Here is a 21,774-nt window from a genome sequence, read left to right as displayed (position 1 = left end):
ACCGAACTTACATACGTCATTACGTCCGTGTTAAAAAAAGAAACGACAAAATCGACGATTTCATGCTTCGCTCGTGCACATTTTTCTAATTTCTATAACGATTACTTCGCGATATACATACATACATATATACATATGTATGTATATACGTCTATGATTGTATACGAATAAAACGCACGGTACAATTAAATTATACGAAGACTTGAATTTAGACAAATATTTATCTATAATACGATATTACATTAAAATTTATATTAAGTTAACAGTCATTTTTTGCGTTATTAGGATGATCATGTTGAGACCGCGCTGCCTTTGTTGATGCTTCTAAGCCTGTAACAGCTGCTAAAACTTGAAATAAGCTTTCCATCAGTCTACTAAATATTTCTGACATTTCATCGTCCTTTCGTGTAATCACAAAAATATCTAAAAGCAATTCAATAATTTATTTGTAAATAACTTATCTATCTTATGATGATTCAATATATTACCATTATCTTTTCCTAAGTATTTGCAATACATATTAACAGCAGTTGTTACGTCATCATCATCATGAAAAGGATCTCCTGGCCATTGAGCTCTATGGAGTCTTACAGCTTCAAGAGCAGGACACCAACGTGCATTTGTAAGTAGTTCTATGATAACTTCTTCCACGGCACCAGTGCCGGGTAAAGGACTAGGACTAGGTGTTGGGGTTGGAGTTCCCCTTTCACTCTCTGTACTCTCTTCGAGTGCCCTACTTAGCGCAATTTTCAAATTCGCAATTTCTACAGATAAATCTTGAAGCGGAATTTGTACGTTTCGTGCAGCATTCATGAGAGTACCTAGCATTTTGTTTGATGCTTCGATCAATAATAACAATTGGAGATGAAGTTTATAGAGTGCTCTTCCTAAATCTAAGAGTATCTCTTCAAGACCTGCTTCTGTTGTGTGACCACCACCTAATACTTGGAGTTTTGTCGCTGCTTTGACTGCTTCCAAACACTATAAAAGTTTATATATTAGTAATACTTCTGTACACATAGTTAATAAATATTTACTTACTTCTGTAGCATGATCTTTCTTATCGAGAAATGTTTCAAGATGTTCTTGAATTTCTAACATTCCAAATCGCAAAGATTCGTTTAATCTTTGATTTGCAAAAGTAGCAATCGAGAACCAAATTAAAGGTGGTTCAGCTTTTGAACTAAGTAGTTCCGCGTGACTAGATAAATGATAGCCTAATTGAGTGGAGGCAGGACTGCCATTACACAATAAGGCACTAGCTTCTCGTGTAAGAGTAACTGATTTACTGCTTACGTCCTTGTAATAATAATATAATAGATTATAATTGATACAAATCATAAATTAAATAAATAATATAGTTACCCTTAGAATCCTGCTTAATAATTGGAAAAAGTCTAAGGTATTATACAGAGATTGTGTGATAAGATTTTGTATTTGTTGTCGCCAAATTTCTTCCGCATCATCTCTTACGACTTGTCTAAATGGCATTAACGCTGATAGATTTGGCGATGCATTACAAGGTGTTACATCTCCTAAATCTCCTGCACTAGATCCACTGCACACAAGTAACGAAGAGAAATCAATAAGATAGAACTTTTGTTTGTTTTAATAAGAAACTTACGATGTGTCAGACCTTGTCGAAGAATCGTGACGTGTGCGACTAGGTATTAAAGACAGGGAGGATGGTGGAAACATTCCAGGAATATTATTTGCTTCCTGTCCTGTTCCAGATCCTCCAGGTACTTCATCTAGGGGTGATTCTGAGCCAGCTTCATCATCTGATGACTCCTCGGCAACACCGCGCTATAATTTAAAAATTATACATTCAATTCTTCCTATCTTTTTCTTAGCTAATTTTATTCTTAATTAATTTTATTTTAGTTATTGAAAATAAATCAGCATTTATTTACCCGGCTAGTATGTTTACTAGATGATTGGGTCTTTTCACTTAAACTTTCTTCAAATTGTCTTAAACTTGGTTCTCTTTCCTCTCCTTCACTGAGAGGACGGCGTCTTACTCCCCAATTGAAATTATCGGTACTTTCACCCTGTAAAATATAAATGAAATTTCTGTATTTCTAGAAATATATTGAATTATATAAACTGTAAATAAACATATTCAATTGAAATACATACCTCCACGCTTTCACTTTCATATTCAAGGAAATCAAAGTCTTTAAATACACCAAATTGTTCATCATCTCTTCTAGAACCTCCACTTAAATCGTTATTTGCTCCAGAAACTTCTTCCGTCGAGGAAGCCATGGACGATTGCCTTTCCATTAAATCTGAACTTTGACTGAATATCACCTGTATTACAGATATTTATCTTTAGTTAATGAAGAGACACATAGAAAAATAGAAACAGGATCTTTATATGACACATCTTAATTTTTGTCTTTACTATGTGATAATGCTGTGAACTTTAGCGATTATTGTGCATTTACGTGTTCAGTACCAAACTCTTTTATATATATGTTTCTTATCAACTGATATAGCAACAATATAAAGATTGCACTGATGCACGCGTACATTGTATTCTGATACGCCACTTTTCATACAATTAACATGCTACACAAAAATCTACTGTACATTAATAATCGTACAAAAATTAGAATAACTTTCTTCCGTTTTCAAAATTTTGTGCAAGTTAGGTCATTTTGCACGAAGCATATGGAAGCGTGATTATAGTTGTATTGATAGGACATCACATATGAGTATAAACAGATGTTTTTTACTCTCGTGATAATGAGTGCAGACTGCATTTAAAAAAAAACCTGTTACCTTGCTATATAATGTCATTGAACTAATGTGTTCATCCTAAAAAGGGGTACACAACCAGAGTCAGTTAAAAGATATGGCTTTTGTTAGAAAGCAATTTGGAATGAAACGTATAACACACTCAAGTTTAAACAAAAAGATTATCATTTCAAATATAAACTTACAGATGGACTCTTTGGTAATCCAACACGTTGGCCGCAAGTTGTTAGGAGATTTACCAAGCATTCTCTAACGCGACCCTGAAATATAACTTTTGTTAAATATCATATTCCTATATTTTATGTTATTTAATATTTTCTGTCTAACCTGTGACATCCATGGTCTTTTCCAACCGGAAACTGCATTACTGTCAGCTGGAGAAAGAGATAATGAACACCGAGGAGAACTCAGAGATTTTTCTTCAACCCCCTGGCGTATTAACCATCGTCTACCAATTACCGGTGTTTGAGACAAATCGAACGTGAAATCCATTGTCCTTCCTATTTATAAATAGAACATAATAACTAAATTTTATGGTACAGAATTTAAGACAAAAAGTAGAAAGAATTAATAAATTACTAAATAGTACACTTTAGTAAGTACTTTTTACCTTTTCTAAAATAATAAAAATAAAAAAATATTACAAAAAATTGAGATTCGTTTCAAGTAAACTATGTAATCATATCAGAATCTAAATATAAAATTTAATTTTGTTTAAAAAAATAATAACTATATTTCGTGAATAGTTTACAATTTATTGTTATTATTTTTATCGCAACCTGAGTATCATCAGATAAGCAATCCATGCAATGAACGTGTTCCGCATTGTAAGAGGAAAAACAAAACTTAATCATTTTTCACGTTCGTATCCATGCAAAATATATGTTAAGGAATAGGAATTTACCAGGTAATTCCTTTTTGGTAAATATCTCAGTATCGGTGAAGCTCGGATGTGGAGATGCTATCGAGGATTCCCAACTCGATCCGTGAACTGACGTAGGTGGTGCTACTAAAGTTGATGATCTTGTGACTACCAGTTTTAATATTTTAAGTGCTTCTTTCCAATGAGGACCCTAACATTGCATTATTACGTATCAAGTGCTTGCAAGAAAACTATATAAACGTATTATAACTTGTTTTATTACCGTCTGAAACAAATCATACCTCAACATATTTTGAAATCACTCTGAGAAGTTCAGTGTTGATTGGTTGCGCAGCTTGCGAAGCTAGATCGACATAATGTAACATGCAATGTATAATACTAAGCACAGGCAACGCGACACTTCCTGGACCTTTTTCCAGAACTTCTACCAAAAAGGCAAGCATGTTGAAACTGAGATGAGCATATGTGTCATATAGGTATTTGACGACGCATTTTGTCCATTGGAAACTTTCTTTACTAAAAGTACGTCGGCTATATAATGTCATGACAGTACCTAAATTTTCCAATTTCTTCCCTTTTTCGGCACTGACCTGTAAATGGAAATAATTGCATCCTTCTTGTTCATAAAAAAACATGTGAAATTATTTTTAGGTATAATAATAGTTACTTGTGCAATGTTTTCTGCACTTCTGATACACAATTCATTAGCGTCTTCATAATTTAAAAGCATATAGGGGAGTAACGATACGACGTTCATTGGAAACGCCAAACTTTGAGTAGGATCAACAACTGGCAAATCCAGTAATGGAGTGAATTGCGATAGTAATGTTACGACAGGTTCATATGTATTTGGGCTAGTACATCCTTTCAGTAGTAGTGCATGTACACCAGGGAATGAGTTCCATTTTAATTGTTGTTGTAATTTTTCAACTTTATCTCTAGCATCAGGTCGATCTAATGGCAATCTATGAAGTACACGACTAAGCAATCGCAATGCCAAAAGAAATTCATGTTCATAGTCTGATTCGAGCAGAGACACCGATAACCAAAACAATTGTGCCAATATAGTCATTTTATCATCTTGCGTTGCCGAATCACCTAATAACTTTAAAGACTGGGCTGATCTCGATCGTGAAAGATTAGAATTGGGATACTTATTACATCTGTTATCTAATTCTATAAAAAAAGTTAACAGTATATTACATATTACAATTTATATATAGTTATTAGAGTGTACAAATGTTGCAAACCTTTTATTTCACTTGCTGCTGAATTACCACCACTTGACTTTTTCATACAATAACTGACTGAGTAACTGGTACTTCTTGTATGGCCACCTTGATTTAAATGGGAGAATATGTGTGGACCAGCTGGATATCCATTACCTCCCCCTGGACTTCGTTTACCACCAATCAAGCCACCTGAGGCTGGGTCTTTGTTATTCAGATTTGGAGTAGATTTAAATATTTCTTTCATAAAATCTAAAGGTCGAAAATCGGATTCTAGAGAGTCAACAGCTGCTTCAAGTGTTAGTAACAATTCTGTCACATAGCCCTATAAATGAATTAAAATAATAGAATTGTGGCTATTGTAAAAATATATATAAATATTTAAAAAAATACATTGTATACCTGCATATCCTCTCCTTGTTCGGCGACCGTTTCTACTAATCTAGATAAAATATCAGATAACATACGAGATGTAATAGGAACTCGTAATGCTCTGAATACTTGAAGAGATCTTCCTGCATAGTGTCTAGATGAGCAGGACAGGCCTAATTGTAACGCAGTTTGCGCCCATCGTTGACTAACCAGTGCGTGGGGTAGGGAGTCTCTAAAGACTCGTAATACATGTCGCAATAATACTGTTAATTGTTCAGCACTGCGGACCCACCATACCTTGGCAGTCATATCTTCATAGTTCCACAAAGGTTGATTTATTCTATTAAAAAGAAGTAGAAGAAAGAGGAACATAGTTGTAAATTTTGTACAAATATTTATACAAATATATTTTTATATAAACATACCTAGATGCCAGAAAATTGATCAAAGATTTGATTACATCCTGGATAGGCATGTTTGGACCTGGCTGTGGACCAACCCAATTATTTGCATCTTCGGGTGTAACAATTACAGGTGGTACGGCGTTCGTTGAACCTGATGTTGGGGGCCAATTATTGCATACTGATGACTCTATAGCATTAATATTTTTTATTACATTTTTAATGTCATTAATAGTATATAAAATTATAAAAGTGTTAATTCCTTACCATATGTATGAGAATTTGAATAATCTTTACAGTTGTCCATGACTGATTGATTCGCGTGATTCATTGACAGCGGTGGAGTAGATGTAGAATTCGGAATAGGTGAATGAATAGGTGTTCCATTATTAGAAGGTGGAAATGGTGGTGGAGGAGGTGGAGGGGGCGGTGGCGGGGGTGCTGAATTGCACATTGAGGATTCTGGAGGCGGTGGTGGTGGAGGTGGTGGTGGAGGAGGTGGCGGTGGAGGAGGAGGAGAAGAAGAAGGCGGCGGTGGTGAAGATGATGGAGGAGGTGTAGTAGGTGGTGGTGCTGTAGGTGGACCATACAGATAGCTATCAAATTCTGGATCAACCTCAGTAAAGTTGTGTTCGAGTACTGGCAAAGCTGGAGTGGAGAGACCTAAGCCCAACTGTTCAGTTTTTGATGCTAATAGTACCCGGGCTACGCCAAGATGATCTCGATGATCTCCGAGGACGACCAACAGATTTAGCAAAAGACAACGACAATGATCCCTTACAAGAGGTCTTGAATGATCCAAACCAAGGAAAACTATATGTAACATTAAAGGAACATGAATAGCCCAGTCTAATTGTATGCCATCAACGACAACGTCAGTAAGCAGCATCACGGCAATATTACATCTAAAATTTATAATTATAAATAAATTAATACATAGATATTCTGAATTATCTCTACATACTATTCGTAATAACATTCCGCACCTATGGAATCCACTTATTGGTTGTGAACTGTCCGGTAGATACTCCGTCAAAGGGGCAAAGTAACCACCGTATTCAGGCATCGGTAAGGGATGTGGCTGAGGAATATCGAACTTTTCTCCACCGCATGAAATTTTTCCATTTACTCCTGCAGGTCCGTTCCGTGTGCCGTAACAAGATTCGTCTGTAGTCAACTGAAATTAGACGTGAAATATGGATGAAAAGAAAGCCCAGAAGTAGAATATAATATAAAGTCAATAACAAAGTTAGTATACCTCGGCTTCTGTCGTAGGAGTGGACAAATCGTCCGGAAGAACTGGCGGACCGCTCGCAGTCCTTGTTTTTTCCGTCCTTGGGGTTTGAAATCCAGCGAGTGCTCGTAATGCGGTATCAGATTTAGAACTATAGAATATTCATGAATTTAAATAAATAAATAAATTTAAATCACTTAAAAAAGTGATAAAAACATTATACAAAATTATTTCGTATAAATCTCACCCGGTTTTAACTGGATCTTCGCCAGAGTGCCTTTTGGTATGAATAGTACCTTTTTCAACCCCTAAGTCGCGTGGGGGATTCCCAGGATCAGCAACTGGTGCATCACTATGAGAAGAAGCTTTTCTCATACTAGTTAATCTATAGAAAGGTGGAGTTTCAGTTCTTTCAATTAAACAATTTAATGTCTCTACAGTTTGTAATTCAGTCATCATTTCGTCTACCAAACGATCTGGTCGGGCTCTGGCTAAATACAAGACAACACGTTTTGCCTACAATTCAAAATGAATGGTTCAATTATTGTGATAACAGTAATGATTTTTCTGAATCAAACAATAACGTACATATGGAAGGAGTTCTTGTGGAGCCATTCCTGAGACAATAATTAGATAACGAATGATTACTTTTAAATTATTAGGCCAACAGCTACACAAAGTTGCCCAAAGTTCTTCCGTCTCTTTAGGATGCTCATCGGAAAACTATAAAAAATTTCTGTTATAATCTGATAATCATGTTTTATTTTCTCTACTATACCTTGGCAGTTATATAAAATAAATTGTTCAACACCATTTCTGTTGCTTCGGCACTACCCCAGCCCTCTCTCCGTGCTCCGCCGCGTGACATATCAGTTGCATAGTACTAGTTAAACATGATTTTAAATTATAAGTTCAACGATACCTTTCATAATAAAATTTCTATTAATTAACTAATTTTGTATATATTTAATTGTAAAATTATTTTTATGATCTTTTTTTAAATAGAAAGCGTATTCTCAAGTAAAACAAAATAAAATGAATCAAAAGGGGGCGTAGCTCAGATGGTAGAGCGCTCGCTTAGCATGCGAGAGGTACCAGGATCGATGCCTGGCGCCTCCAAAGGGTGGTTTTCATTTTTTGTCTTTTTACCAAAAGTAAATCACATTGTAAGTACAAAATTCAGCAGAAAGTATACTAAATCGAAGGGGGCGTAGCTCAGACGGTAGAGCGCTCGCTTAGCATGCGAGAGGGGTACCAGGATCGATGCCTGGCGCCTCCAAAGGGTGGTTTTCATTTTTTGTCTTTTTGCCAAAAGTAAATCACATTGTAAGTACAAAATTCAGCAGAAAATATACTAAATCGAAGGGGGCGTAGCTCAAACGGTAGAGCGCTCGCTTAGCATGCGAGAGGTACCAGGATCGATGCCTGGCGCCTCCAAAGGGTGGTTTTCATTTTTTGTCTTTTTACCAAAAGTAAATTATATTGCCAGTACAAAATCCAGCAGAAAGTAAATTAAATCGAAGGGGGCGTAGCTCAAATGGTAGAGCGCTCGCTTAGCATGCGAGAGGTACCGGGATCGATGCCCGGCGCCTCCAGGTGTTCGTTTTTGATCCTTTTATCAAAAGTAGATCACAATATTACAGAGTGATACAGAAAGTATCCTAAATCAAAGGGGGCGTAGCTCAAATGATAGAGCGCTCGCTTAGCATGCGAGAGGTACTACCGGGATCGATGCCCGGTGCCTCCAAATTGGGGGGTTTCCTCGTGTATTTTTTTTACCCTTTTATTAAGGAAAATTATGTTGATGTTACAAACTGACATAGAAAGTTATTGAAACCGAAAGGGGGCGTAGCTCAGATGGTAGAGCGCTCGCTTAGCATGCGAGAGGTACCGGGATCGATACCCGGCGCCTCCAAATTGTTAATTTTTTTTTTATTATAAAATATTTATAATCTTGTATATCTACAAAAAATATATTCTTCAAGAAACGTAAGATCCTGAATCATCGTATATTCTTATTGTTAAAGGGTAATAATAGTTATCTTTATAATTACTTCAAATTTTTTAAATAAAATAAACTTAAAAAAAGAAAGAATATAATTTTGTTGTTCTAAAAGACGAGAAAAAGGTTATGGAGAAAAAAAAATCTAATAAAAGGTATTGATGCCAAATACAGTAACATAAACTATGTACAAATTGAATTAAAGTTGTGTATAAATACATATAAATTATTGCTATTCTCCATTAATTGCATCTGAATTATGTATAAAATATAGAAGCTAAACAGAACTAAAATCATCAAAGTGGTATGTAAGTAGTATAGGAGTATTATGGGGCAGCCAGCCGCGTTTCTGGAAAACTAGTGTCTGATATTTGCTACGTTATACTACTGAACTATGATTAAATCTAGGAATCCTTTATTTTCGCTTTAAAAACGATTTATTGAAACAAAGTAATTACAGGGGGCGTAGCTCAGATGGTAGAGCGCTCGCTTAGCATGCGAGAGGTACCGGGATCGATGCCCGGCGCCTCCAAAATTTCCTTTTTTGATACTTTCACTGAAACTGGATCATATTTCTCCTCTACAATGATACTTGAAATAAACTGTATCGAAGGGGGCGTAGCTCAGATGGTAGAGCGCTCGCTTAGCATGCGAGAGGTACCGGGATCGATGCCCGGCGCCTCCAAAATACTTTTTATTTAACAATTGAAAAATGAAGCCACATTTTTTTCTTGTTTTCTTTTACCAACATTGTCCAACTAATATTTAACTTTTTTTCCCCTAATCTGTAATATCCATTATTTATGATTCTAGTACTTCACTTTGGTGGTATACTTTAAATTAAAAAAAAAAAAAAAAAAAAATCGTTTTCAGAAAAATGAAAGAATTACCCAATGGATATTACATATGAAAATTCTTGTTAAACAGTATAATCAAAGAATCTAAATAACTAATATTCAACATGATATTGTTACTGTTATTGTTCATGTTATTGTTACTTTTACATGTAAACATCTGATTAACTTTAATTCAATGGCAAATAAGAATATGATTATTATCTTTTATATTTAATAAATGATTTATAAATTTTACCTGATAATAACTCAGGGGATTGGATGGTGGTGGAACATTTGGGTCCACCAATTCCATATTGTGCAACCAGGGTAACAAATATTGAAGTAATAATTGTCGAACTTCTCTTCTAGCTGTTTGAAATCTGTGTGTAATTTCTGTGAACAGTATATAATTAAAATAGACATTAATCTGATACATTCGTTGAATACTTCCTATAATAAAACATCGACTATCTTAGTATAAATTTGTAGTATGGTATTCAGGTAATTTCATCATATCTATAGTTGTGATGATTATTCATTCTATACATCCTTTCCAATCAAATCTTTCTAAATATTAATTATTGTATTTTCTCACACATTGAAGAATTTTGTTAAAAAGATACCATACATCAAATTTGTAATATAATTAATAATATATATATTTTTATTTTTTATCAACCTCATCAAGTATTTTATTATATTATTTGGTAAGTACGTTACAAAATGGAATGAAGATCAATTGAATATAATAAATAGTGTAGTAGCACATATATCAATTTAATCAAATACCTCTCTTCTCACCCAATTAACATAAGAATGTATAATCTGATAACTGACTGAACTATATAAATTGATAAACTCGTAAATATTGTATTTATAAATTAATAATTACAATATCGAACATTTTTTAAACTGTGTATTCGTTATTAATATTTTTCTTCTGAAACATTATATAAATATTTAGAGTTTTATAGGAGGAACATCCGGATAATGTTTACTTCATCGTAAAAGAAGAACTTACCACTGAACATGGGCATTGTTAGTTCTGGATGGAGTTGAGCGAGTTGACGAGAAAGATACATTTGATTGCGACAATATGTGGTTGATAGAAGCACATCGAGGGTGCCACCCCTAATTGTACCACTTGAGGATATCCCACCGATAGGATTACTTTGTTGTCCTGGTGCAGAAGTAGCTGTAGTCGATGAACCGCCAACGGGATCATCTTGACCTAAAACAAGAATCGTCAGAATTATTACACACCTTCCTCAAATCAGTATAACTAAAATAATTCAAAATATGTAAGTCTTCTGACGCACGTCATACAAACGCACACACGTAATAGATGCATTTGATTAGCGAGTGGCAATTTGAGGTTTAATAGAATTTTCTAATTTCAAACTGCAGCGAATTTCAGCACAAGATTATAAGCTTCATAGACCAGTAACAAAATATGCGTTTCTTTGGCAGGACCCCAGCACAGTTTTTCATAGAACGTTAAACAAACTTGATACTCTTCTGTTCGCAATACGAAATTTTGTGGGTTATTTAAGAAAGCAGGGATTTAATCACGCGAATTGGACGATAAAAAGAATCCACTAGAAAAATTTTGTTGCAACAAAGAAGCAACTGAGAAGATCGCTCTTTTGCGATAATGTTAATATACATAACTATTTATAAAAAGATCACTATTAAGAAATTCCATGGTCGTAGGATACTTCCAAGCAATCATTATCATGTTACCCTCTTGATATTTAAAATTTTAAACATCGTTTTAAAAAACAATTAAAAAGGTAATGAGTCTAATATGTTGCACGTGGAACATATAAATCATCCGAAAATGTATTTGCATCTGTGGGATTTCATAGTTGATGAAAAACGAAAACTGAAAAATATTTTCGAACATCACGCGTCATCGTAAACGCATCCCGCGTTGCCGATCAAAATCGATGACTCCGCTTGTCTCAGAGCATCACGCGAAAATGGTACAGGCGCAAGGCGACCTCGTACAGTTAGACTTAATAGAAAACATACTGCTTAGCGTTCAATTATATTACACCCCTATTCTACTTTGGTTCACTGAGAAATTGCCTTTCGGTAATCGTGTTTTTCAGGACGAAACTATGTCAATACTCCTCGAGCATTTACCTCGATGCATTGGCGATAAGCGATACCAACTTCTTGATATCCGTTTTTGTCGTTTGACTAAACATAGTGGGAATTGACCTGTTCAATCAACAAGATTTCTGACAATTTTTCATATATATAACGACCCTTTACAGTTTTATGAGCGTTTAGCTAGTGGTACGCAAAAAACCACAAGTCTTTAATAGTCACTGTCTTTACAGATAGTATCAATCTATTTATGAATATTGTATTTATTCTCAGGCTCAAGCTTTACATGGTCCATTACAGAAACAACATGTTGGCATGCAATTATACTGATAGAACCGTGGGGAGAATTTCATGAATTAAATGTTGATGAGTAAACCATATTACAATAATTTAAGATGTACCACAGTTAATATCGTTGAAACCGCTTTTTTAAAAATGTTATTGAGAAAAATTTCATATATAAATGTAATATTACTTTGTTATTCGAAGGCTGAAATGAACGAGTAAATCTTGTAAACTTACTGGTCTCTGGTTCTGTAGCTGGAAGAGGACCCACGTTTCCGAAAAATCGTTGATCCAATAATTGAAGTAGTTGCAGAGCTGCATCATGAACAGGGGCACGAGGACAACCCGTACTCATTAAGGTAACGTTGATGATGCTTGTGTAATGATCACAAGGATATTCTCTATAAACATAAAACATAGATTACGTCGTATTTATGTACTAAAGGAATGACCGAATCTTTTTGTACTCTCTTATAATTTGATATCATATTTAAAAATAAACTTTTCGTAATTTGAGGTATTTAAATATTTGAATACGCAAGTATATATTACTAACCTTGCACTAAAAATTGTTGCTAAGGCAAGGAAGCAACCATCAGCTACTTGTGGAGCACCAGTGTAGCATCGGTCGACTACCCAATCGAGAAGGGTTCCAATATCAGGATTACATTCTAACAATAAAACTACCGTTTCTCGAGCAAGAGCATAAATCTGAAAATTTAAACATAGAACATGTTTAATCGTTGGATGATTCTTAAAGAACTCGATTAAATTAAACGTGAATCGAGAATAATTTGAAATTTACTTTATCATCCTTGCTCGCTAGAAGTAAATCTAACCACTGATAAAGTATTGCACCTTCTTCCGAAAGCGACTGAGGATTGAAACAAGGACCGCAACACAATAGACCGCTCATAGCTTGCAGTGCTGAAAGCTGTAATTCTGTGCAAGATTTTTCTTCTTCATGAAGTGAAGATGTACTTGCAAGCGGTCGTCCATAAGGGCCTGACCAACTAGCAAATAGCATAAACAAGTTTCGTCTCAAGTCTCTTTTTAATAATGTATGACATGTCTCCACTAAAATACGAAAGATGAATGATTTAAAATGTTTACTATAAATATTTCTTATTTTCTAAAAAACTTACGAGTAAAGCTCTTGATCATTTTTCTGATGAAATTACAAAAATGCAGTTTAATGTCACGAACTGCAGGGGCTTCTTTATCAGTTTCATTTTCTAGATACAAACGAGCACCATCAATGTACTCGACGAATGTTGGATGAAGCGATTGCGTTTCTCGGTCTAATACTGCAGGGCTATAAAAATATACAAAATTTTATGAAAAGCATAAAATAATTATAAGGGACTGTGTTAAGCGAATCGATTACTAACCAAATACCAAACGTTCCATATTCAGCAATTAATTCCAATACTCTCACTAATTGCAACCGTAATGCATCTCTTCGCCTTCTACGTCTCATATTTTCTTGTTTGCGATCAACTGCCTCACGAATATAAGGAACTAATTCTTCCATTAAATCTCTAAGAATAATAATCATTAATAAAAGTATTCCACAATGAATAAAAGACTATTTACTTACTTTAATGCATCAGCATTTACTTTTCCAATTGCTTGCACAGCAGCATCTCTAACATCCACTACTTCGCATCTCAATAGAGGTACTGTTAGTTTATACAGAGCCGCAGGACTTGCATTTGTACCGGGTGATTTGTTATCACCTCGTTCAGCAGATAAACTATCCGGCGATGAGCTATGGGAAATTCAATTTTTGCATATATTAAATTTTCCCAAAATTAATTTGATATAAACATGTAAATTGTGCGCGACTGATAAATTTAATTTCCGATTAAAGCGATCGGGAACGGTCGTAAGGCTGGACAGCGACAATAAATAAAAATATATGTACAAATTCGTGTTAGCCACAACAGTTTGATCAGAGAGCTAAAAGACTTGCAAATAAAGAAAATAGTCTTATAAAAAGATTGTGCAAATTACCAACGACCGTTTAATCCCGGGTGACTTCGAAGCATGGTCGTTCGCAATGGTTAATTAGGCTCACCTGGTCCGCTTATGCCTGGTGTAGATGCCGGAAATGGACGGAACGGAGAAGCGACCCGGCAGGGTCTGTGCCCCACCGAGATTCTCCAGGCTCTGACTCAACTCCTTACTCATGCACAACACACCAAACTCCACCGTATGCTGACCACTAGAGTATGCAATACAGTGTACCACCAATGCTCCTTGTATCAAACATTATTTACTGCTCAGAAACTACTACTCTAAGATTCAGATGTGCATGTGCGGGACAATGACGAGAAGCATGCGAGGTAAAGAATGTTACAGAAAACTAAAGCGAAGAAATATGCGCTTAAGAATGTGCAAAATTGTATCCCGCTCCCGAATGCAAAGCACATCTTGGTAAAAATTGGTGCTCCTCTATTCATATAAAACACCTTGTTATTAATACTATAATAAATTCCTAGAGGTGATGATGTGCATAGTTAATGTGAAATTAGACAATCTTGCAATGTATGAAACGTTAGAAATATAGATGCCACATGCGTGCGACAATAGAAAATGCATGTTCATAATCACGAATTATAATTCACAGAATGCTATACTGTAACTTTAATTAGAATTGTTTATTACGAATAAACACCGATACACGTAAAATATTTCCGTGATACACAACAGACATAAGCAGACACGACCCCACACCAATTAATACCAAATAATATTAATTCCACCTGATAGTTCAATATTTTAAATATACGCCTAAAGCTCTAATGATTGAACTATGAACTTCATTATTAAATATATGATCTTGAATTTAACATTAATTCGTATAAATAATGTACACGACTAAACATTAGATTGATCTTTTACATTTTAACATAATGATTTCAATGTAATTTTAATATTATAAAATGATATATTATGATACTAATGTTCTTGTAATGATATTTAAATATTAACTTACCTTAAACTGAGATCTGGACTAGCACACCGTACAACTGGGCTTGGCACTGGTGGAACAACTCTGTATCCAAAAGTTAGATAATTCTTCCACACATGCATATACATATCTCTTTCATTCACAGGCTTTCGGACTGCAGTTGAACTTCTTAGAAGAGAAGCTCTATTGTCATTCACAGGTCTAAAAAATTAAGATGAAAATTTTATTTCTTGTATAATTATAATCATTTGAAAATTTTTATATAAACTTACGTAGGATCAATTACTGAAAAGAGCGAGTTTATTCGAGTAAAAACGATAGGCCACGAGTGTGCAACAGCAGTAGGACACAATGTTAGTACTCTATCTTTTTCTAAGAATGCAAACAAACAACTTCCCCATGGATCTGCTCCATTCAGATTTAAAGAAGAAGAACTTTTTGTGCTAGTATCATCATGAAGACCTATAAAACATTTTATCTATTAACTTTATATTCTTGATAAATATATTTTAGGTAATTATATCAAACATATCTTTCATCATAGTCATTATTACCTGCTGTCCATACACAACTACTTCTTTCAGCTATCCATTGCAAATCAACATTAGAAGTAGAAGTTGCTGCTGCTTTTTCAGCAGGTGGCAACATATGATAACATTTTTCTAAAACTGTTGGACAACAAGCGTCTATTACATCGATTACAGGTTGATCATCTTCTAATCCTCCTAGAATTAAATAAATATTTGCTCAATGATTAACATTCTAATACTGATTTATATTCTAATTAAACTTACCTAATGTTTTTAATAAATGTTTGACTTCACGTAATATATGAACAGCAATTCTTCTAGGATAAAGTCGACAATTGCAAAGCATAACCAATGCAAACCCTTCTACTAGATGAAAAACGCTTGAAACAGGTTCTATCTTTTGTCCTGATTCACTCTTTTTAATACTATTATCTACGCGTGTATTTATTCTTGCATTATCTACTGATTGTTCCTTAGATCTTATACTAGGGCTTGTTAGTGCATTTTTCCAACTTGTAAGAAGTTGTAAAAGCATCCTCAAACCATTATCAACAAGTTGTGGAAAAGTATCTTGAACATCCCTAGCAAGAAATTGTGTAAAGCCAAGAACAACATCTTGTCTCCAATCGGGGAAGTCTAATACTAAGGTTTGTAGACTTTGATATGCCAATCCACGAAGTTCTTCATCCATATGAACCGTTAAACGAGATAGTAAATCCACTAATTCGGCACCAGTCATTCCATCGGGTATTAACCGAGGAACTGCTGCAACGCAAGTTCGAAAAAGATCTATTCTAGGTTTTCGTTCTCCAGTAATCATCTCATCTGGTTCCTTATTCATATTTTGAGTACTTGTCATCATAAGAGGTCTACCATAGTGAACATCTAAAGCACGTAATATATCAACAAATACTCGTCGAACATGTGGGAAATATGATGACATTCCTATGCTTCTTGCAGTATCCTCGGTTAACATCTGAATGTTGCAGAATCAAATTTATTACTTAAATTAGTAAAAATTAATAAAGTTATGTATAGAATTACTTACTATACTTACCTTGTTGAGAAATGTCTTTTTAACACGCATAGTATTACCACTTGGTAATACGCCCATTGTACGTGGCATAGGTGGTTCTCCTTCTTTCTGTTGTAAACTATCAGCTACTACTAAAAAAGCTCGAAGTCCAATACTCATACGTTCAGGAGTTAAAATTATTTTTACTGGTCTACCCACAGATAACAAATCAAACACTATTTCTCGCATTGCAAAATCCAATCTCTCCTGTGCAATAAATTGAATAATTTTTACGAAAATATTCAGTGGAGTGTCACGTGGTACTACTGCCTTTGATCCTTTTGGGAACAAAGAATTTACTATACTTTGTAATCTACTTTGAGTAGCTGAATTACTTTCACATTTAATACGTATCATATATACCCAAAGTAAACGATATAACGCCTCTGCAAAATATAACAAATATTCACACTATCTTATCGTAATATAAAATTTGTTTAAATGATAAAGTGATAAATTGTATGAAAATAATCATACCTAAGGCAACACGACACATCTTAGGATCTCGATTCTTTAAGTGTGAGAGACACATTGCTAAAAAGTAGTGCCAATTTTGTAAGAAAAATGTTTTCTGACTGACACATAATAAACAAGTTACAAGAGGAAAAAGTGCTAATCTATGTTTTGATTTTGTACACATATCTAATGTTGTAGAATATAACATTTCTACAAAATTTTTTAGGCAAGGTACATTAACTTCGTTTTTTACAGCCTAAAAAATAAGAAAATTAACATTGTTTATATATACATTTTTTAATTAACACGAGATAAATAAAAATAACATTTATATAAATATAAATGTTATATAGTGTAATGTTATAAACTTACAGCAGCAACAGGAACAAGTATCTCAACAAAAAGTCCAGCTAGAGCATGTTTGACATCTTTATCTTTTACTTCTAAAAAATATTGTGCACATTCTTGCATAAACTGAAATGAAGCTTCAAATTCTTCTATTGGTACCATCTATAAATTTATATGTGTATGTATAAATGCAGACTAAAAATATTTTAAAATAAGTTCTTTTTTAATTACCTTGACTCTAAAAAATTTCATTCCCATTAATAGTGAAATAATACTTTGTGTAGTGTGAGGTCCTGGTTCTTTAGCACGTAATTCTTTCAATTCAACCATGAAACGTTTTCTAACTGACATAAACCGCGACTGTGCAAGAACTCCTATTACTTCTGCATAAAGATCAGCAATGATATGAATATTTGCTGCATTTGGCTCATTCTGAATACTATAGCATAATTGTAACCTTTATAAAACATTTCAATATTTTATAAAATTTTGATCACATTTTTCCTTACCCTTCTCTATATTTGAAATGTTTGAAAGCTATGTTTTCTATATAAGTTACTAAATCTTCATGCCCTGGATGAAATGGTAATTGACGTAAAACTTCAATTAACATTAAGCAAAATATAAATTCTACTGCAAGATCCCTTCGCTCTTGAAGTAAATCTGCTTCACTTCTTTCAACTGTTTCTACACTTCCTGATACTATTGTATACATAATGCTACAATAAATTATTTATTTTAGGACTTTCATAATCAATAATATAGCAATAATAATAATTTAAAACTCAACTTTACCTTTTTCCTTTTTGATCTTCTTTGCCAGGAGTAGGTTTCTTTTGATCACTTCCTTGATCAACTAATTGACGTTCATACCAATTAAAAAGTGCTTGCAAAATAGAAGGCAAACAATGTTCCGCAACTGAACCAAATGCAGATAATAATTGATCAAATTGTGGATCTTCTCCTCTTTGTAAAACTTTTGAAAGTGGCTTTTCCTATAACACATATACTGTCAAAAACATACCTTAGCTAGGTAATTAAGTTATTTACATGTTCTGTCATCACTGCTTCCATCTTTTTTTCTGCTTGAGTGGTAAATTCTGCAAATAAAGTACGCATCACAAACTCTCCAGGTCTTAAATCCATATCTCCTATTTGTTGTGGTTTCACTGTTTCTTTCTGAGCACCCCAAGGTAACACAACAGTTATTGCACTAACTCTACTGGAATTTGATTCTAAAGAAAATTGTTAAACATCAATATTTAACCATATTTTGTTAACTCACATTATATGATTTGTGTATTTACCATTGCCAGAAACTGAAGTGCTGGCAGTATGAATGCTAACAGCATCACTACTTTCTCCTTGTGTTGCTCCATGAACAGTAAGTAAATCTTGATTTGATTCAGGTACACTTTGAGAAGATAATTCTGCTGCTGCTTCATGTAATCCTTCGCCATGTACAGCCCTGGCTTCTGAGGCTTCTAATAAAAATGACAGATTTATTTATTGAGAAATTTATATTTTAATTGAGTTTTTAATTTCTTGAATAAAAGTACAAAAATATATTGATTTAAACATAAATATCATGTATAATTATGTTTAGAAGCTACTACTACAGGAATATTCTTAGTTCTAGAACTAGTAATTCTGTATGATGCTAGAGACTAATAGATGAAGCCCCATTCTGTAACGTAACAGATGCCCACAATGAACGCTAACTTAATTATATTAAGCTTGATAGCTGTATTTTCTGTTCATGAAAATTTGAAAAATTTGATATATATGAACAATCAATAATAAAAATCAATGCATACCAGGCTGTACCTCATTTCCAGGAGTGGGTTGTGATTCACCTCCTAAAATATAATTTAATTTATTACATTATAAGTTTAATACATATAAAGTAAATACGTATAGCCCAAAATATAACTAAAGTACTTATCATACATTAAATTTAAAAGATGTTCATAAACTATAAACACCATATTTACTAACCTTCTGTCATGTTGTTTATATATGCCTTACTTTCAGGCAGCATTAAAACATACTAATGTCATATTGCAGATACATAGCATTTTCATTCTAAAACAGTAAAGAAGCTATGTTATATAAGATACTTCTTTTAATATTTACTTTTTCTAAAAATAAAAAAAACATAAGAGTGAATGAGATATATAAACATACACACAACTAACATATAAATATACACCCATACACATACACATATGTATATCCATACACACATATTATTGTTTACTTCAGTCAATCATATATTAACTTGGCAATAGATATCGCGATGCCAATGTATATAAGCTTTTTAACAATAATGTTTATATAAAGTTAAAATTAAAAAATAGGACAATCATATCTTTATTCTCTTGTATTGTCATAAATGTATTACAATTGCTTCATGTTTTAATTTTTTTGATTTATACAATATAATGTTATAGAATATATGAAAACTAAAAATTATTTTGTTAAAGCGTAATAAGAGAGATAGATTACGGGAAGCCATAACCTGAGACGAAAAGTGACATCACTACAAAAACGATGAAACAATACAAAAATTTTATTACAACGTAACATTATCATTATCGTTAAACAACTATCAGATGATTGAAAATTGTTAATTAAAAGCGAATTATTTACCGCAAAATGCTGTAAAATCCTAATTTAATTTTAAGTCTGACGTTTCATAAATGTCCGGCTTGATTCGTATATATTCTTCACAGATTCATATTCCACACGTTCCTTTATTTAACATACTTTTCAGTATTCCACTAGAGGGTGTTACATCTAATTATCCGTTAAATTTGTAAAAGGCTTATGAAATTTATTAGTGTTTACTTATGTTTTTTAGTATCTTTAAATGCGCCTATAACATAAAATGTGTTGTAATTGTATGATGTAACTACTATTTTTACGGTTAAAATATGGATTTTTGTATATGTTACATTGAGTAGCATGTACAATTTTTTATTGTATGTTATTTTACAAAACACAGATTCTAATGTTCAATTTATTAATATTTCAAGTTTGATCTTGTTTTAGTAACAATAAATACAAGCGTCTTGACTTGTTCTACTGTACCAACTGTAGATACTGTGCCATGTTAAAGAAACCATAGAATAAATTGTTTAAAGCTTTCTACGTATGAAACGACCCTGGTTGTGAAGCACTTTAATTACGTATTAATCATTTGAGATAAAAACAGAAATTTTCCATATTTCTATAATAAATCAAGAATATATTAAATCTTATTGTTCTGTATCATAAATTTTCTTTAACAATATTCAGGTAAATTGTCTATTTGATGTATTTTATTTAGATCAAAACAAAACATTAAAATTTTGTTTTATATAATCACATTGTGCAATTAGAAATATCAAACATATTTATTTTTATATTATTAATAATAGACACCCAATTCAGGAGACAAGAACAATAGACGTTTTGATTATTAATATACAATTATAATTTATATGCTTATATATTTAGATAATTCGTAATTTTTCTAATAAATTATGTGTACGTATTTATCTTGTATATGTTAAAATTCTGTTGATCCACATCAAATGTAAAACTGCTTTGAACTGCTTTCAGGTGCATTGACCATCATGACTTCAGTTATTGCACTAGCGCAGACAGCCGCATACGTCATCAAGGTCATTAGTTAATCCAATCCGCACATTTGAGTTCCACGTAGCAAGTTTGATATGATGTATTTGAGCTAATAATCGTGTGTTATATCTTGAAGTATGCAACTGAACGACACATACATTTGATGGTTTTCCTACTTTAAACAGAAAAGTCATAAATTCTACGAAGTGTTTCGTTCCTACAATTTGAATAAATGTTATACTTTTATAGTCTGATTTATTTATTGATATTATAGATTTAACATAGGTTACGTAACATCGTTTATAACCTAGAAAGTACACTGTAATTACAAGTATATTGATGTATCAGTGAAAAATAAATTTAACTTTTATGTAGAAACTTTATACATAATAGTTAAATTACTGATGATAATCCATAATATTAACCGTATAAGTTATTTTGCTTATATTTGCACGAAGATTATCAAAAGATAATATAGCGAACATTATCACCGTCTATCTGATAAATGTGAAATTTCCCCTAATAATTTAAATGCCTGTGTAAATTGATGAGGAAGAGTTTGTAATTATGATAGTATAAGACAAATATTAGGCAAATAGTTCTGTATAAAAATAGATGATAATATTACTAGAAATTTTTTAGAA

The 21,774-nt window shown here is 33.1% G+C and overlaps 1 protein-coding gene and 7 non-coding genes across 11 annotated transcripts; 7 read left to right on the top strand and 1 right to left on the bottom strand.

Moving 5' to 3' along the window:
• Positions 1-165: 165 nt before the first annotated feature.
• fry (microtubule binding protein furry) lies at positions 166-20,237 on the bottom strand. 4 transcript variants are annotated; one of them, XM_017904189.1, is made up of 45 exons: positions 20,159-20,237; positions 19,505-19,591; positions 19,324-19,365; positions 18,814-18,990; positions 18,557-18,741; positions 18,302-18,501; positions 18,016-18,225; positions 17,738-17,945; positions 17,531-17,668; positions 17,180-17,414; positions 16,685-17,088; positions 15,892-16,603; positions 15,652-15,822; positions 15,370-15,559; positions 15,122-15,298; positions 14,201-14,347; positions 13,721-13,891; positions 13,512-13,661; positions 13,266-13,435; positions 12,926-13,197; positions 12,677-12,831; positions 12,358-12,521; positions 10,742-10,951; positions 9,977-10,113; positions 7,661-7,765; positions 7,471-7,605; positions 7,130-7,398; positions 6,907-7,033; positions 6,635-6,825; positions 5,916-6,553; positions 5,673-5,838; positions 5,278-5,587; positions 4,897-5,200; positions 4,314-4,822; positions 3,928-4,236; positions 3,668-3,836; positions 3,091-3,263; positions 2,949-3,023; positions 2,140-2,313; positions 1,914-2,051; positions 1,637-1,806; positions 1,366-1,558; positions 1,042-1,299; positions 489-981; positions 166-423 (listed from the first exon to the last, which is right to left on the bottom strand). In XM_017904189.1, the coding sequence occupies exons 2-45, from the start codon at positions 19,545-19,547 to the stop codon at positions 260-262; spliced, it is 9,738 nt and encodes a 3,245-aa protein (XP_017759678.1). In that variant the 5' UTR covers positions 19,548-19,591; positions 20,159-20,237; the 3' UTR covers positions 166-259. The 4 variants fall into 4 exon arrangements, with proteins under 4 accessions (XP_017759678.1, XP_017759677.1, XP_017759676.1 ...); XM_017904187.1 differs by having other exon boundaries at positions 260-423; positions 1,625-1,806; XM_017904188.1 differs by lacking the exon at positions 20,159-20,237 and having other exon boundaries at positions 1,625-1,806; positions 19,505-19,547.
• TRNAA-AGC (transfer RNA alanine (anticodon AGC)) lies at positions 7,929-8,001 on the top strand. The gene has a single exon. It is a non-coding gene; the product is annotated as a tRNA-Ala (tRNA).
• Positions 8,087-8,161, top strand: TRNAA-AGC (transfer RNA alanine (anticodon AGC)). The gene has a single exon. It is a non-coding gene; the product is annotated as a tRNA-Ala (tRNA).
• On the top strand, positions 8,247-8,319 carry TRNAA-AGC (transfer RNA alanine (anticodon AGC)). Its single transcript has one exon. It is a non-coding gene; the product is annotated as a tRNA-Ala (tRNA).
• Positions 8,405-8,477, top strand: TRNAA-AGC (transfer RNA alanine (anticodon AGC)). The gene has a single exon. It is a non-coding gene; the product is annotated as a tRNA-Ala (tRNA).
• TRNAA-AGC (transfer RNA alanine (anticodon AGC)) lies at positions 8,725-8,797 on the top strand. Its single transcript has one exon. It is a non-coding gene; the product is annotated as a tRNA-Ala (tRNA).
• On the top strand, positions 9,344-9,416 carry TRNAA-AGC (transfer RNA alanine (anticodon AGC)). Its single transcript has one exon. It is a non-coding gene; the product is annotated as a tRNA-Ala (tRNA).
• On the top strand, positions 9,497-9,569 carry TRNAA-AGC (transfer RNA alanine (anticodon AGC)). The gene has a single exon. It is a non-coding gene; the product is annotated as a tRNA-Ala (tRNA).
• Positions 20,238-21,774: the final 1,537 nt, after the last annotated feature.

This window comes from Eufriesea mexicana, unplaced genomic scaffold, assembly GCF_001483705.2.
Source record: "Eufriesea mexicana isolate 0111107269 unplaced genomic scaffold, ASM148370v2 scaffold2818, whole genome shotgun sequence".
Classification (NCBI taxonomy): Eukaryota; Metazoa; Arthropoda; class Insecta; order Hymenoptera; family Apidae; genus Eufriesea; species Eufriesea mexicana.
The sequence above is the reverse complement of the archived record's forward strand: the minus strand, read 5'-3'. Positions and strand labels throughout refer to the sequence as shown.